The sequence below is a fragment of the Varanus komodoensis genome, unplaced genomic scaffold (assembly GCF_004798865.1).
Source record: "Varanus komodoensis strain SLA01 unplaced genomic scaffold, ASM479886v1 scaffold103, whole genome shotgun sequence".
Lineage (NCBI taxonomy): Eukaryota > Metazoa > Chordata > Lepidosauria > Squamata > Varanidae > Varanus > Varanus komodoensis.
Window position 1 is genome coordinate 232,769 of NW_025335283.1, and position 17,686 is coordinate 250,454.

Sequence of the window (17,686 nt, forward strand, 5' to 3'; positions counted from 1 at the left end):
CTTTCTCTGTGTGCCTCCATCCTGCAGGCCCTCTTGTGACACACCTTGCCTGAATTCTGAAGGGCTTCTCGGGAAAAGGCTGAGGAAAGGGGTGCTGTGCAATGGCAGTTTTGCAGAAGCTTCCACTGTTGCTCACACTGAGAGGAGGGGGTGAAAGAGCCCTTTGTCCGTTCTGGGATTTGTGCAGAAGTGAATCCAGCAATCAGAGCCAAAGCGGGGTCCCTGCTGAAGATTAGTTGCCAACTAAATAGTTATCCCCTGAAACTGTAGCTATTCTCAGCACTGACCTGAAGGTTGTAAGTGCCCAAAGCTGCAGGATATCTCCATTCCAGGGCCACAATAAACTGCCAGGAACCATAAACTCTTGGCTGCCCCCCCTTCTTTACTCGATAAGGCACCATGACTAGTAACAATATTTGATTGTAAAGTTAGGTGGTCTGGATATAAGAACTTGCCTCCAAGTTCATTTCTGCTCCACTTCCTTCCCTTCTCCTATTTTTTCTTACTGTTTTTTCATCTCTCGACAGCCAATCAGAGCTGGAGAGTATTGCGGAAGTGCTGAGCGATTACCGAAACTGCCATGGGTCCTTAATCCGGTGGATCGAGGAGACCACATCCCAGCAGGAACTGATGGAGCCTGGACAAGCAGAGGACAGCCGAGTCCTCTCAGAGCAACTCAGCCAACAGATGGTAAGCCTGCTGGAGTGCCCCGGGGAGCCCGAAGGGTCCAGTCATGCCCCCAGCTTAGGCGTTGCGTTCACGAGTCTGTAATGCCCTGCAGAGCTTGCAGAGGTGTTCCAAGCACACAAAAGTGTACTGAAGACATTCCAGGTTCTGTGTGTAATCATTTGCTTCAAGAGATGCTGGGCAGAATCATCTAGGTATACCTATTTGACTGCATTGAAAGGGGTGGATTTGGAACAACTTTGGTTTGGCTTTCAGTACCACCTTTCTACCAAGTTTTGTTGGAAATTGACTTCCCTGCTAGGCAGCCGCAAGGATTTGAAATAAACACCAGGAAGCATGGAGTGCTGGGAAGCATGCTTCTGTGTGTGGCACATTCGCTTCCCTATACTACGAAAGAATCGCAGTGTACCTCTGTTTGGTGCCTTGTCTCCAGTTCTGGTTGTCCGAGATAGAAAAGGTGCAGGAAGGGGTCGGAGCAGCTCCCACCGAGGAAAGATTGCAGTGACTGGGGCCTCTTAGCTGAGAGAAATGGCCAGGAAGGGGAGACTCGGCAGGGGAGTATAAAGCTGTGCTGGGTTTTGCAGCGGAGAGTCATTGGCTGTGCTGTGGAGTGGGAGAGGCTCTTGCCTTGGCGCCTGGCTTGGGGGCTTCCCGCAGGCGTCAGGCTGATTGGCTGTGGAAGCAAAATGCGCCACCCCCTCTCCCAGCCCTTCCAGTGTCCAGTGCCTTATTCAGTGGCTGGAGGACACGCCTGTCCACCATTTCAGCAAGAGGACATAGTCTTGCCTTTTTCCTCTTGGGCGGCTCTCCATTTCCCTGGCCTCGTGAAGCCCTCGGGTGTCAGGGTGGATGATCCTGAGCACATGACCGTTCAGTCAGCCTTGGGTGTCCTTGACTCTTGTTGGGGCAGCATCTTGCTGTTGCTGCGGGAGGGGCAGGACACACCAGGGGCTCTCCAAGGTCCTGTCCACTTCTGGTCTTACTTGGACTGCCACCAGATGCTCCCAGTTTCCCTTGTGAACATCAAGGAAACACAGGACAGGGCAGGACCGGAGGAATACTGTCCCTGCCCCATTAGGGATGCAGTGATGTTCACTTGGGAACTTTAGCTTAGTAATTAAGTGGAGTGTGTGAAATCCGTGGTGTGCATCCGTACAGGAAATGGTGCAAAACCAACTTGCAAAGAAGCCTAGAAATCATAATTCTGACAATGCATTTATTTTTGAATTGAAGGCGCTGTTTGCTGAGATAGAGGCGAATCAAACCAAACTGGACCAGTGTCAAAAACTTTCTCAGCAATATTCAGCTGCTGTCAAGGTAACACCACATTCCCGTCAGTGTAGAATATGGACATGGGTTTGGCGCATCTTGCGTGACCAAGCACCTCTGAAGTGCAGGTGAAGGATGAGACTCCTCTGGGATAGAGTTGACTTTACCACCTTTTTCCTACCCAGTGGGGATGATGGAACCTGCAATCCAGCACACCCAGAAAGCACCGCACAGGGGAAGGTCGCCTTAGATGCACCCAGTGACACAGGCCTGGGCGCCCGGTGTCTGCATTGTTGTTCTGGCATTCCCAGAAAGAGCCGTCTGATCAATGCTGATTTCCATCATGGATTCATTGTTTCTGAGCATGAGATACCGGAATTCAGAGTCAGTGTGTCCACTGACTTAAGTGTTTCCCGCCTCTGCTCCAGGAAATGCTGGCGCTCCTTGGGAAGAGCACACCAACAATGCCAGTTGACCGGCTTCCTGAAAGGCAGCCTTCCCCCACATCCGACTGCTTCTGGGTCACACGCTTGGTTCAGGTGGTGCCCAGCATGCCTGACCCACCGACAGCCTTGAAGCCTCTGCAGTGCCCATGTACTCCATGGCAGACGCGCTGGGGCTCCTGGCTGGAAGGCCGATTTTTAGCCTCTTAATTAAACTGCTGAAATAATGGATGCTTAATCTCAGTGCACTTGCCCCTTTGAGGGTCTCCAGTCTAAACCAATGTGATGTGGTTACCTAGCTTAAAAGTCCCGCAATATTCTCCCAGGGGGTGCGGGCACAGAGCGTGCGCTGTTCTTACACACTTAACATCACGCCCCTGCTTGCAGGAGAAGCTGGAAAGGGCAATGGCTGGGTACACGCCCTGAGTCATGTGAGGCAACGCACGCCCTTGCGTCTTGTACTGATCTTGTCAAATGCAGCTTTCTGGCGCTTAGGGCCAAGCAGTCCAGGCAGGCCAGCCGGCCGGCCGGCCAGTCTCCCACCCTGGAGGCCTCCTGGGTGGGACGCCATAGAGTGGTGTCCAGCCACAGCAGGGGGATGGACCCAAAGGCCTTCCTGGCCCCTCCCAGCTCTACTATTTTGCCATGCTATGATTCGGTGCTGGGGGAGCACCGCAGTGCAAATGGCTGAGCCATAAGAGAAGCATAAACTCCTTAAAATAATGCCGTTAGTACTGAAGCTCAGTTGAGCGGGTGGATCTGGCCTGTTGCAAACCATCATTTCCAGTGAGCACAAACCTTGGGCTGATCAGCCCTGTGTGCAGAGAAAACAGGTGTATCTCTGCACGCTTGCACAGTCACACATGTCCCTGCATACGGCATTGGCTGGGGAGTCTGGTGATGGTGATGTTTTGTTTTGAGAGAAGTAGTGTGTGGAATTCCAGAAGTCTTGCCCAAGGGGTCTGAAATCCATTTTGCCATCTTCATACCCTCAGGACTACGAGCTGCAGCTGATGACGTACCGCGCATTTGTGGAATCTCAGCAGAAGTCCCCCATGAAGCGCCGGCGCATGCTTTCCTCCTCTGATGCGATCACACAGGAGGTGAATTCTGTGTGATTCTTTGCTAGGCCGCACTGGTCGTAGGCTCCTGGGCGGGCGGGCGGGCGGGCAGGCAGACAGACAGACAGACAGATGCCCTGACGGCCGGACGGCAGCCCCCTGCAGACTTGACTGCTGCCTCCGCCTCCTTGTCCTGAGCCGCTGTGTCAAGCTTCCTCCCCGCTGGCTTTTCTGTCAGCCATCGAGCCGCTAAGCCTCAGGAACTGGCATGTGTAGGCCTCCTGGAACTTCCCAGTTCCACAGTGTCTCCCCCTGAACCAGAGAGATTCTGATACTTGTCAGCAGCTTGACGTATCTTGCAGCTCTCTGACTCTGGGATTGCAGCTAGGAATTCCAGCCCTCCCTCTTCTTCCAGCTTAGAGTCTGAGCTGTTCACCTTGGAATGCTGAATTGTGGCAGAAGTGGGCCCGGACCATCCTTTCTTTCTCTGTTTTCCTTGGTCTCTTCCAAAGGATGCACACAATGGACTGCACGGCTCCCTTTCCTTACTTTGCAAGTGGCCCCGACCCCTGCAGGGAGTAGGGCCATTAGCTCAACTGGTCATGCAGGGCCACATATCTTCAAACCGTCTGGTGCACTGCCTCCACTCCAGGGCCCTTGCCTTCTGCCGACGGGATTTCCTTTTCACCGGCAGACCTGTGGCTGAAGGGAAGGTTGACCTGTGGCAGCTTTCCCCAAGCCAGTGCCTTCCGGACGCGTAGACCTATGTAGAAGCACTTCTTGTGCAATGGCAGAATCGGATCTTTGCCTTTGGTGATGTGCAGTGGCCTTTCTGTGGAGGGGTCAGTCCTCACCAGGTTCTGGTGTAGCGAGTGGAAATGTTTTCACGTTCTCGAGAACAAACAGATTGGCAAGTATCGCCAGCACTGTGGTGAGCGGGCGCGGCTCATGTGCTTCTTGCTTCCCCCCGCCAGTTCATGGACTTGCGGACCCGTTACACAGCCTTGGTCACATTGACCACGCAGCACGTGAAGTACATCAGCGATGCCCTTCGGCGCCTGGAAGAGGAGGAAGTAAGACGCTTGTTGCGGCTGTCACGGGGGGTGCCTGCCGTGTGCCTCCATTGTTGTCCGCCTGGGTCAGGCTGTGCCGTTTGCCCCATTCAGCCTTTGGGGTTTGTCCACTTCCTTGGGAGGCACTGGTTAGAAACGTGCTGCTAAGTGTTGCAGAATCCCAAAATCTCAATACTGCACAGCCCTGTTTTTACCTGACTTAGGAGGCTGTTCTGAAGCGCTCTGAAAGGGGGCAGCGTCTGTCATTGTGCAGCTGTTTGGGAAGGGTCTGGGCCCCCCCTTCTGCCTGCCAGACAGACCCTTGCTGGCATTAGAATGGTGAGGGCTCAGCAGAGATCTTTCAGCTAGGAAAAAGTTGTCTCATTTTTGTTCAGTTCCTATATTTAACTTGCCCCATCCTTCCCTTCCATGAACTGAACAGAGTTCTAGATGAGAGGTCGTCTCCCTGGTCCCCAGATGTTATTCAGTCTTCTTCTGCTTCCTCCGTCTGCCCCCTCAGCCCATCCTGCATCACCTCCACCCAGGTTCACATGCATCTACCTCACAAAACTTCTGAAATGTTTGTAGCGGGCAAGCAGGAGCACTTAGGAGGCCGCAGGAGCTCCTTGCAACAGTTGCCTGGCAGGAGCTTGGAGGCATGTGGCCAATGGTCAATTTTAACTTTGTTTCTCACCTGAGAAGCATTTGACGGGATTGCTGGAATGACTGCAGGCTGTGCTTGTTTCCTGTCTTTATTGTTGCTGTATTTTGGCAGAAAGTTGTGGAGGAAGAGAAGCAAGAGCACGTGGACAGAGTGAAAGAACTCCTGGGCTGGGTCACAAATTTTAAACAGAGTGTGCAATTCAAAAGCATCCCACTGAAGAGCAAGGAGCTGAGAGATATTGAGAAGTCTATCTTGGAGCAACAGGTATGTAAGTGCCAGAGGGAGGCTCACTTCCTGTTACACTTTCCCCACTGTGATCAGTCAGCAGCACAAGCCAAAGCCCAGATCAGCTATCCTGGGCTGATCTTCCGAACTGCTGTCCCCAGAGCCTTCCAGTGCTCAGGCTGTTTCGGCATGTGTGCTTCTCCTCACCTGCTTAATGCTGCCATCTCTTTGTTCTCATGAGGTTCTGAATGAGGAATTGGCCGTGAAAAAAGATCAGGTCTCGGAAGCTGTCAAAACTGCCCAGATCTTCCTTGCAAAGCATGGCCACAAGTGAGTAAAGACCACCCGGCACGAACTACGAGGGATGCCGTTGTGTGTAGATAGCGCCGGAGAGAGCAGTTCTAGCCCTTCTAGTGTTGAATTAGCTTGGCTGTTCCAACGTTGCTTGTTCTTGCTGTTATGAGTCATGATTGTTATCCCGAGAAAATGGAGGTGGGGATCTGATGAACCTATCTTGTAGCAACATGGACTCGAGAGAAGAACGGGCTGGCACTGAGGAGGGAGGGAGGGAGGGAGGGAGGGAGCTGCTGAGGATGGAGGTCCTCCTGATCTGCCAGGTGTCATGGCTAGTGGATTATTTTGATCAGAGCATGGCAGGAGTAGAACCAGCCTAAGAGAAAGCGTTGGTGCAAGGGAGAGCCCTCCGGCTTCCCATATCAAAGACACAGGGTCAATCCCCCTTCTGCTTACTAGATTCTCCTATGTGGTTGGGCTACAAAGGACTGCAGCTGAGACCTCGGAGAGCTGCAGCCAGACAGAGCAAGATGCACTGGGCTGGGTCACCTCCTTGCTGGGCACTGTATCCAGTCGATGCTTCTGTTGAGCGCCCGAGGTGGCGCCCGAGTGCCCGAGGTGATCCACCAGAATCCCACCAGGCTGCTTCTGGGGTGCAGGACTGCTGAGCCCCTGCTAAGAGGCGTCTTTCCTCCCACCCTGCAGGCTTTCTAGCCAGGAGAAGGCGCACATGTCGACCCATCTGAGCACCCTGAAGGAGACTTACGCGCAGCTCTGCTCTGACTTCACAGAACACCTCCAGCAGCTGCAGAGCCACATGGCCCAGGAGACAGCGCATAAGGTAGTCCTCCTTTCTCCTCTGGATCTCCACATTTGCAGGTCTCTCAGGCTGCTGGGGGGGTGGGGTGCCCCTCTGGCACAGTCTGGAGGCCTCTGAAAGTCCTCGTGTGCATTCACCCATTCTATTCTGTCCCTACTGTTGCATCCTGCAGAGGATCTTCTTGCCGAAGGTTACTGAAGGCTGAGCCAACAGAGTTTCACAAACTTGTTGTTCTCAGAGGGCGACTGGCAAGGGTTGCCACCTTCCTTGTGTGTAAAGGGCTCCTGCATTTTTTCCAGGAAGCTGTTTCGCAGCTGCCGCTCCCTTAGAGCAACACTGCAGTGAGGTTGTTTGCTTACAGCTTCTTCAAATGTAAGGGGAAGTGAGGGAAAACACCAGCAGAAAATGGGATATCGTAGCATGGAATGTAGTAAGTACTAAAGGGAACTAAGAAACTGGCTGAAGCACAGTTTAATCAGATGTGAATAAGAGGAAGGTGCATTGTCCTCTCCGGCATCTTTTCATGGGAAGTCCATCCACATTAGACCAGTAAGCAGACCTTGTACTTCTGTGAGGCTCCCGTGGATCAAAACCAGTCTTCCTCCCCTGCATTTCTCTCGCAGCCATTCTAGCTCCACTTTATGCCGTCTTCCCTTATGCACTTGGCAGAATGTCTCTGAGCATCCATCTTGGCTCTGTTATTCCTTTGTTACTGTTCTGGAGTCCTCCGTGGATATACCTGTACCTTATGTGTCGTGTAAGTGTGATATCCATGTGTCCAATGCAATGCGTATACCTGTGTGGAGTCGCATTCCAGTGGGTTTCGGCTCCCTGTGTTCTGAAGCTCAGCCAGGCACACATGGGAACAAGATTTTTGTTGGGATGCACCCTCAGCAGGCCATGATCGCCACAGGGACGGCTGGCTCTGCACGAGAGCACAAGAACGGCCTTTCCCCACGTGCTCCTTACCTGCAGCTGCCATCCCTGGGCCTCCTGCCTTCCCCTGCACGAGGGCTTTCACGGGAGCAGAAGCTCCATCCAGTTCGGGGGCTCCTGATGTGTCCGCATGACTTCGTCTCGTGCCTTGCAGGGGCTGCTCGCCTTAGCTCCGGCTGCCCGAAGTGGGAGAGTGCCGGCGCAGGCGGCTCCTCCGGAAGTGGGGCCGAAGGAGGCATTATTGCCAAGGAGGGGGGAGGCAGGGCTGGAAAGGGGGTATCTCGTGGGTACTGTGGCGTTGACTTGTGAATGACCTTTCCTGGGGTGCTTCGTTGCTACAGGGAGCCTCTGGGGGTCCCCTGAAACATTTTTGCTTGTGGAAAACACCCAGCTCCTGGGCTGAGTGGAGTAACGGCCTGCCAAAAACTCTCCGAAGGGCAGAGCTCTCTCTGCATTGAGCATGATGTGTCCCTGTTGGTTTCTGTTTCATGTCGAGTTAGTGTTTGAATTAACTGCCATCCTTGCTTCCAATTCTCTTGTGTCGTTTTTTAAAACTAACCACCGGGAGGTTGCACCAAAAAACAGAAAACAAACGAAAAACCACTTCTCTTGTGGGAGATGAAGACCAGTTGGGGGGCTGCAGGGTGTGTGTGTGTGTGTGTTCTCTCTACTTTTTTGTGCAAAACAAAGAGTCGCATGCCGGATGCTAACCCCAGCTTTTACACTGTGTGCGCCATACGGCTGAGCTGCTCCATAAAGGCTGTGTCTTTAACTGCTCACGGCATACCCCACAGCTCTGGTAAGTAGAAAAGCCTTTTATGACTCCTGTCCCTTTCCTCTCCTCTTTCCTGCTTGTTTTAATCGTTGAACACGCATGTCTGGAGTCTTGACTGTGCTGTCCGAAGGTGTTGGAGGTTCTTCCAGTAAGTCTCCAGCCTTGCCCTGCTGGGCCACAGGGCAGGAGAACCCCCTCAGGGCCCCAGCCCGGCTGTGCTTCCCTGCACCTTTTCTTGGGAGCTGCAGAGGTTGTGAGGGTGTCTGCCCGCAAGCTGCACCCACCGCTGATCTTCACCACTGCCCTTCCGCAGCAGCCTGGGTGCACTCCCTCCGAGCCCAGTCACCGCGGCCAGCACGGGGTCTGCCCTGGCCCTTCTCCCTGGAGGCTCCATTTAGTGGAGAAGTGCCACGCGGCGTGCTGGCGAAGCTTCGATGAGCCCCCCAAGCTGTTGCGTGGCTGGAGTCCTGGGCCTTCTGGGAACCTCTTAAGTCCCGACGGCATCTTAGCGAGCTGGCCTGAGGCTACTCAGTTATAGAACTGGAATGGAGAGAAGATGGGTCAGAGAGCAGGCAGGACCAGGCTTCAAATGCACCGGATGTGCTGTGGCTGCTCATTGCAGCCACTCCCACTGCAACAAGCCTGATCAAATTTTAAGGCTCCTGGAGCAAAGAGCATGTGTGTTGAGGAAATGGGGTTGATTGGCCACATCTGCCCCCTTTAGCGTCAGTTTGACTCTTCATTGATTATTTATTGATTTATTTAAAACTTTTGTATGCTGCCCAAATGTGCCACAACACCTCTGAGCTGCTCTTGTGCATTTGCTGGGGAAATCTGCATGTTGCAGAGGAACATTTGGGAGCATCGACCTGGCCTGCTGGGCTGACCTTTTCGAAGAGAAAGTGCGTCCCAACCTGCCGTTTTCTGCAGCTGCATCTGTTGGGAGAGACGGGTGGCTGCCTTCTTGGCGAAGGTTAACCTGTGAGAAGGGCCTGAGCGCTTCATTCAGTCCCGATATTTGTAGATGTGGTTCCTGAAAAGGTAGCTTAGGCAACCAGCCCCAGGTTCCGCCTGCATATGAAATGCAGTGCTAGATTCTCCCAGCCTAGGCTTGTTCCAGGTAGGAGTTTTGCAGTTGAAGGAGTTGACATCTGAAGCCTTTTGGAACACCGTAGAGAGGGGACACTTGTGCTGAAGCCAAGCCCAGGAGCCTGCCCTTGGTGCGGTGTTGGCAGCATGGCTGCATCTCCTTCCACAGGGCTGCCACTTCCCAGTCAAGTCCAAGTTGCTGCACCTTTTGTGCAGATTGTAAGCACCGAGCCCATGGGAAACTGGAGGAATCCTGTGGAGGCAAATCCCGTCCCTCCCTCTCTGTCCCTCTCTCTTTTCCTGTTCTTCATGTGGCTGAACTGCATTGTGGTTGTTTCATGCAACTGTCGCCATGCCTTTTGGACAGAGAAATGCAGGAAGCACTGTGGTGAGCGCATGGCTGCTGGTCCTGGTGCCTTCTCCCCCCCACCCTTCTTCCTTTCCTGTTGATTTTATGTGGAGCTCTGTGGCTGCTCGGAGTCCTTTCCCGCTTTGTTCTTCTGGATGGGTGTCCAAAATGTCTCAGTGATGCCACATTTGGGTAGCTAGATTGAGCGACAAAGTGCTACTGGCAACATGCTGTTTGCCCATCTGCAATCTTGCTGCGTGGCCATCAGCATTACACAAATTTCCTGCCTGTCCCGCAATCTGCTCTCTAGCCTGGTTTTCAAGATGCCTCTAGGAGACTGAGACATCCTTGGACTTGGGATTCTCTGAAGTCAGCTGCTTCTGCGTTAGAACCTCCTGGTTTCTTTGGTCCTGAGTTTGTTCTCTCTCTCTCCCCCACCCCCCACACCCACTTCCTCATTCTCCAGGGAACAGAGACTGTTGCAGGAGTGCTAGACCTTGGCACAATGGAAGTCTTACCTGTTTTTGGGGCCATGCAAAAGGGTCTCCTAGACCAAGAAACGGGCCTTCTGCTGCTGAAAGCCCAGGTGATCTTGGCCAGCCTTGTGGTTCCCAATAGCAATGAACAGTTGTCTTTGGCAGAAGGCCTGGCCAGAGGCATCATAGACCTCAGGACCTACGAGGTGCTGCAGGAACTACAGGATGCCCTCTGGCTGGTGGATGACACTGACCTCAAAGGCAGGCCACTTCTTCCGGTTGTGGTTGCAATGGAGGATGGCGCCATCAGCGAAGGCGTTGGGCTGGAAATCTCAGAAGTGCAGCTTCTCACTGGGGGGCTCAGAGACCCTTCCAGCCATAAAAGAATTGGCTTAGAAGAGGCTCTTCAAAGGGGCATGATTACCACGCATCTTTATCAGAAGTTGGACTCTAGCCTGCGATCTCGCCACACTTTGATCGACCCCAACTCAGCCAAGGAGACCAGCTGGAATGACCTGATGAAGCAATGCATCCTTCACCAGGAGACAGGGCTGAGGTTACTCCCAGTCAAGCAGCTAGCAGGTGGGGTGGTGAGCTTAAAATCAGGACAGAAAGTGAGCATCTTCTCTGCAATTCAGGAAGGACTGATAGAGAAACAGGTAGCAGTGAGGTTACTGGAAGCTCAGCTCTTTGCTGGTGGCATCCTCGACCCCAGAAGTGGCCACCAACTGACTGTGGATGAGGCTGTTGCACATCAGTTGATTGACCAGGACCTGGCCTGTGCTCTCGTGGCGCGGCAGCTACAGGCAGGTGGCATCATAGATGCCCTTACAGGGGAGAGGCTTTCCCTGGACGAAGCAGTAAGGAGAGGCTTGGTGACATCGAGAACCGCTGTGGCCACCCTGGGATCCCTTGGGTCCTTTATGGGTCTTCTGCAGCGCGAGTCGGGGGAGATTCTCTCGGTGGCTGAGGCACTGGAGCAGGGTGTCCTGTCTCCTGACCTAGCCTGCAAGATTCTTAGCAACAGGCAAACCATCAGGGCACTTTTTATACCGGAAACCAGAAGCATCCTTTCCTGGCACCAAGCTACTGACCGTGGGATCCTGAAGAGAGCTGCTGCCAAGAAACTGAAATCAGCCTGTCTCCCTGACATCATGCCAAATATGCCCTTATCAGATTTGCTGAACAGATTCAAAAGGAACCCCCCTGCCTCAGGTAGCTGGGCACATCATGCGAACCAAGACGGAGGCTCACTAACAAGCTGTGAAGAAAGGGTCTTGTTTTATTTGATGACCCACAGCTATGTCAATGTCCACGACGGCCAAAAATTGCTTCTGGTGGACAAGGAGCTAAGCAGCCTTGCCAAAATTCTTGTGGAAGTGCATGTGGGTGGGCCTAACACTCTCCCACTAGAAAGTAGTGAAGATGAACCCCAAGCACAAGATGACAAGGAAGGGGATAATGCAGCTGTGGAAGCAGAGCCTAGCAATGAATTAGCTTTGGAAGAGCACAAAGTTTATTCACCTGCATCAGACAAAGAGCTTGAGAGAAATCTGTCATCAGGTATTTGTCTGCCTACTGAAATGTTTGACATGGAAATTGGGTCTCTTCTGGTGACTGTTGAGGAAAGAAGTGAGAATGTGGAGAAGCAGGAGAAGGATGTGGATGCTATGGGAGATGGTAAAAGTGAAACGGGTGGCTCCAAAAAAGAGCAAGAGCTGGGGCTCATCCAAAGCAGGAGTGAAACGGAAAGGCCACCATGTGGATTCATAAAGGACCCCAGCTTTGAAACAGACTCTCCAAATATGGCAGTCACAGAGGAAGGTGTCAAGTTTGCAGAAGAAGAGAAGACAGTTTTGAAAGACCCCAAGGGGTTCTCTAAAATCCGAAGAAAAGATGTTGAAAAAGAAGCCAGTATGTCTACAGGTGGTTTTGAGAAGGTGGAAGAATCTCAAAACTTGAAGGAGAATGCCTTGGAAGATGTGACTCTTGCAGCAATAAATGGAGCTGAAGAGGCTATTAATTGGTTAAATACCGAAAAAGTGGGAAATGGGTCAACAGATGGCTTTCTTTACCAAGCTGAAGGGAAAACTACAGATGAACATATTATGAAGGGATGCTTAGGGCTAGAAGGAAAAGCGGCACGTCTGCATCAGATGGATGGTTCTGTGTTGCCAAAACGGTCCGTAGAACAAGAAGAAAGCAACGCTCTGAATATGTTGCTAGCACAGCTGCATTCGGGTGGCATAGTCCATGAGCAGACAGGGAAGAAGATGCTACTGGACGAGTCCGTCGCCTGCGGAGTTGTGCCCAGCCATACAGCTGTCAAGCTCCTGGGCAAGATGAAAATGTTCAGTGGCTTTTTTGATGCAGAGACTTGTGAATCATTAACCACTGAAGAAGTAATCAGTGAAGGACTGATGGGTGAGAAACTTCTGCAGAAAGTCCTGGCCTCTGATCGAGCCATAAGTGGTGTTATAGACCCACTTAGTAAAACCATCTACTCCATCAAGGATGCATCTGAGGTTGGTCTGTTGGACCAAGAAACTGCCACAAGGATTCTGGAAGCTCAGGTAGTTACTGGAGGAATTATTGACTTCAAGCGTGGCAAAAAAATGTCAGTCACGTTGGCTTCCAACCTTGGCCTAATTCAGCAATCCATGCAGGAAGGTCTCAGGAAGTTAGAGAAAGCCGCTAAGGGGAAAGGTGTTGATGATGCAACTACAGAAAAGCTAATTGCTTTGCAGGCTGAAATAGGTGGTATCTTAGATCCTAAAACTAAAGAACCTTTGACAATCACCCAGGCTGTAGAAAAGGGCCTTCTGGCCAAGGAGAAAGCCTTTCAACTCCTGACCAAACAAATAGCCATGGGAGGCATTATTCATCAGAAGACAGGCATGAGGCTTCCGGTAGAAGGTGCTGTGGAGCATGGATTGATTGACCAAGGCTTCTATGAAGATCTTAAAAAGGCAGAAGATCTGTGCCTGCATAAGCATATTCATCCGGAAACAAAGGAGCTGATATCCTCATCCCAAGCCATATCCCTGGGATTAGTCAGCTCAGAGTTTCAGAGCAAAGTTCAAGAGATACAGGCTTCAACTGGAAGCATATTTGATCCTGTCTGTGGCCAGAACGTTACCTTGACTACAGCTGTGAAGGAAGGGTTATTGCCCAAGCCAGTTATGGAAGAAGCAATGATATCTTCTGAAATGAAGCACGGAATTATTCAACCAGAGAGCTGTAGATTGGTCCCCTATTCAGAATTGGTCAGGGACAGCAAGATTGATATTGAATCAGGGCAGAGATACATTGAGATTGTCCCCTTTAGAGACCTCAGAGATGAAGTGACCGGGGATGCACTCTCATGTTCCCAGGCAATTAGGCTTGGTAAAGTAGAGCCCACTCTAGCTTTGAGGCTGTTGCAGGCTCAAGCAGACACAGGTGGCATCATAGAAACTTCTACGGGCCGCAGGTTGTCACTAGCATCTGCCTTAGAACAAGAAGTGCTGGACGGCGATACAGCTAAAGTCATTGCTGTACATCAGCTCTTGACTGGAGGAATTGTTGGTGCTGCGAGTGAAGAACGAGTGTCATTAAAAGAAGCCATTGAAAAAGGACTAGTCAGCAAGAAATTAGCCGGCATAATTGAAGAAAGTGTTCCAGGAGCCAGCGATGGATCTGGGCATAAAAGTATGGTAGAAGATGAAGGTCACCAGCCAGAGTTGCTACTGCAAAATGGTACCTCAAAGACTGAAATATTGGGCATTGGTAAAAATGCTACTAAGAATCACAGTGAAAGTGTGCTTTCTGAAGTAGTGGGCTGCAACACTTCGGAAGACACTGCTGCCAATTCTTTGAAAGGAATTCAAGAAACACTGGGGGAGGTGGGTGAGAGAGCACCAGCCTCCCTTTCGCGAACTTCTGTTGTGGATGGTTTTGCAAGACAGTCTTTAGGGGATGGGGAACTGACACCTGAGCTCACCTTAATGTTAGACCCAGTTGAAGCCACAAGAGTGAAGAGCCAGAAAAAAAATATTAGGAGGAAAAGTAAATTGAGGGAGAAAGGGCTCCAGAAGGGAGAGTCAGAGAAGCAAGCAGGAAGGGATCAAGTGACTGAAAGGGAGCAGAAAGGGGTTTGGTCCCAGGAGGTTGTTGTGATGAACCAGCTAAACCAAGAGCAAGAACATTCTCAGGAAGGGAGAGAAAGTGCAGCCGGAGTCCTCAAGGCAGATCAGGAAACTGTTTCCTTAGACTCTCTGGAAGTATCAGCATGCAAGGAACTTAGTCAGGAAGAAAAAGTTGATACAAAATCTAAAGTACCTACCATAATTTCTGAGTCAACGAAACTGATCTTTGGGGAGACCAAAGTTGAACTGCCAAGCCCAGGAACTGAGTTAAGAGCCCAAGATCTTAGCACTGCCGAACGTGTTGATGTAAAAGTTACTAAGAAGGAAAAAACAAAAAGGAGTAAAAAGCAGAGCTTTCCACCAAAAAATTCCCAAGACAGGCAGTCTCCTCCTTTTCCTGATTCCAAGGAAACACTGGAGAGAAGAATCGAGGAGACTTTGACCTCCAGTGCTAGCGAATTCTTCCTGGAGAATGCATCTCGCAGGGTGGTGAGTGATCTGGTCCCAGCAGAACCCGCTGAGGCCAAGAGGCAAGGCCAGCAAGCACTGAGGAAAGAGAAGCATCACGTCAAGACTAGAGAAACTATCGCAGATGACCAGAAAATGAACATTACTCCCAAAACAGATGCACCTGGAAAGTTAACTGAAGAAAGGACTAGAATTTACCAGGATGCCTTGGAAGTGGAAGGTATGCTAGAAGAAAAAGTATCTCAGAGAATGGCCAAAGAACCATTTGTTGTAAAAGACTGGATGTCTACGGAGACTGCAGCCGATGATACAAAATCTTTTAGGCCTTCTGAGCTAAAGACAGAGGGCCTACAAAGCAAAGAGAGTCTGGAGGGCAAAGTTAGCTCCCGTTCTTCTTTGCTATTGTTAGTACCACAGGATACAGTCCAGGTAGTAGCTGGAGAAAAGCTTGGCATTGGTGTCAGGGCACCGTCTGTGGCTAAAAGAGCAGAGGAAACATGGCAAGCTGATCCTGAAGTAGGAGAGAGAGATGGTTCAGAAGAACAGATCCTGCCAGAGAATGAATTTCCAGAAGGCAAGACAGATTTTTCTGGAACACCACCCATGCAGCAGAATGCGGTCCCGAAAATGGCTGGAGATGGCAGGAGCGCTGACAAACCATCCTGTGTGTCCTCAGATGGGGAAGAGAGATGGCGGGAGATCTCCAAACCAAGCAAGGTAGGCAGCCTCCTTAAACTAGCCCTGCACGGCACATGGGTGCAGTTGGTGAGCCAGCCAGATGGCCTCTCTGGGAGGGAAGATGGAGATCCTGCAGGGACAAGCTGCACCCTGCATTGCTCCCGCAGTCCTGGCTTTGCCCTGGACCTTTCTCTAGGAAAAGACGGGCAGAGCAGGGTGACCACTTGCTGACCCATAGGTTGGACTCGTGCCCACACATGTGCCCTCCCAGGGAGAGGGTCACACACCCAGCCTGTTGTAACCCACCCGCTGCTCAGACTGATGGGTAGCTCTTCTGCTAGTGCTAATCAAAGGGGCAAGCAAGCGATAAAGGCTCCGGTTTAACCACTCCAGTGAAAGCACCGCACTTTTGCGGCAGTTTTACTGTATTAGTAATTTAAATAAAGTTATTTGCAGTAAAAGACCCTGCCAAGAGAAAAATGCAGGATTGCGTACTTCCCTTTCCCCTGAATCTGAAGCCTGCCCTCAATGCCTTTGACCCCACAGGCTCCTTACAGCAAACAGCTTTGCCTGGAATATGACGAGAAATTGGTGGTGCTGCTGTCCAGGGTGCGCGACATCGAGATGCGCATCCAGCGGGTTCAGCTTGGAGGGCTGAGCGTGGTGGCGCTGCGGGACCAGCTTCATCAGGCAGTGGTAAGAGGAGCCTCCCGAGACGCTAAAGGGGCTGGTTGGCAGTGGGACGCACTCTGCTCGCTTGGCTCTGCTTGTGAGCCTTCTGGAGCATTTGGCTGGGGCCACTGTCAGCAGAGGCGCACTGGGCCGGGAAGCCCTGGCCTGGCCTTGGCACGCGGCTGTTATGTCTCTGGCTCACGGCAGCTGCGTGGCCCAGCCGTCACCGGGCAGTCGCTGGGATGCAAACGTGCTGGCTGGCTGTTCTTGCATGGGCACAAAACGGAAAGCAAAGAGGAATCTACCAGATTTAACTTTCGCTTGGATGTGCATGGTTGCCAATTGGAGGAAGGTTGGGCCAGGGAGGGAGAGGGTCCTGTCTTGGCTTAGCCACGGGCTTTTGACTTTCGTTGTGGAAGACTTTTTCAGTTAGCATTGAGCATTCAATCTGGATACATAATAAATATGGCAAAACAAAATGCATTCTCATTCCTGTCAGTTTTCAAGAGTTGAAACCTTTTGCTCAAATTGGGGGTGAATGAGGAGGGAAAAGTGCCTCCACTCTTTCCCATGGTTGGGGGAAGTTATTAGAATTCTCTGGAGCTCTCTCTGGCTTGATTTGATGGTTCGATGCCCCTGATTCTTGGGTGACCTTACTTCTCGTATCAAGGCATCCTAGGAAATCTAACATAGCAACCCATTTTAGCACCCCCCACTCCCCGCGAAGCCTGGAAACCAGAGGGCTGCTTCTTTGCCAGACAGGCCTTGCCCTTGATCACTTTCCAGTAAATGCTCTGCAGTGCAGGTGGGGTCACGAAAAATATGAGTAGCGTATGAACCCTAAACCAGTTACAAACTGTTCTGGGTTGTGAATGTACCCGTTGTCTTAATTTTGAAGCAGACATTGCTGCCAATCTTTTCTACCACACTTGCCTTTTTTTGCTAAAGCTTTTCAGTCTTCAATAAGTTACATCCTCATACCAAGTCTGTGTGGTATGTCAGTCCAGGGGAATTGAGTCGAGAGAGAGTGATGTGCTTTAGTCCGTGGTCAATTTCACACTTAGAAACATAGAAACAGAAGGGACCTCTCAGGCCATCTAGTCTGACCTCCGGCACCAGCCGGCTCTGCTCACGACATGCCCACCATGTGCATGTCCAGCCTATCTTTGAACACCCTCACCAATGGGGCCTCATCCACCTCCCGTGGAAGCCCATTCCACACCCTCGGGGTCCTGACTGTCAGGAAGTGCTTCCTGGGATCTAAATGGAACCTTGGTTCCCTGAGCTTTGCTCTGTTGGAGCGCGTCCTGCCTTCCTCTGCAGGGGAGAACAGGTCTCTACCCATCTCCATGTGACACCCCCTCACATACCTGTATTTCGTCAACATATCCCCTCTGAGTCTCCTCTTCTCCAGGCTGAAGAGACCCAGTTCCCTCAGTCTTGCCTCACACCCCATCCTCTGCAAACCGGCCACCAACCTTGTGGCCCTACGCTGCACTGACTCTAACCTGGCTATATCCTTCCTGTAATGAGGGGCCCAAAACTGAGCACAATACTCCAGTTGCAGGTGCACCAGAGTCGTATAGAGTGGTCGTAATACC

At 51.6% G+C, this 17,686-nt stretch overlaps 1 protein-coding gene across 17 annotated transcripts in view; it reads left to right on the top strand.

The window, feature by feature from the left end:
* Window positions 1-17,686, top strand: part of MACF1 (microtubule actin crosslinking factor 1) — a 291,688-nt gene that overhangs the window by 148,059 nt on the left and 125,943 nt on the right. For 12 of the 17 annotated variants that reach the window (XM_044419421.1, XM_044419429.1, XM_044419419.1 and 9 more), the window contains 9 exons: window positions 528-690; window positions 1,921-2,004; window positions 3,395-3,502; window positions 4,435-4,533; window positions 5,288-5,440; window positions 5,643-5,731; window positions 6,401-6,536; window positions 10,131-15,452; window positions 15,960-16,109. In XM_044419421.1, the coding sequence (XP_044275356.1) occupies window positions 528-690; window positions 1,921-2,004; window positions 3,395-3,502; window positions 4,435-4,533; window positions 5,288-5,440; window positions 5,643-5,731; window positions 6,401-6,536; window positions 10,131-15,452; window positions 15,960-16,109 (6,304 nt within the window). The remainder of the gene's footprint in view (window positions 1-527; window positions 691-1,920; window positions 2,005-3,394; window positions 3,503-4,434; window positions 4,534-5,287; window positions 5,441-5,642; window positions 5,732-6,400; window positions 6,537-10,130; window positions 15,453-15,959; window positions 16,110-17,686) is intronic. The other 5 variants (XM_044419433.1, XM_044419435.1, XM_044419436.1 and 2 more) reach the window with 2 other exon arrangements.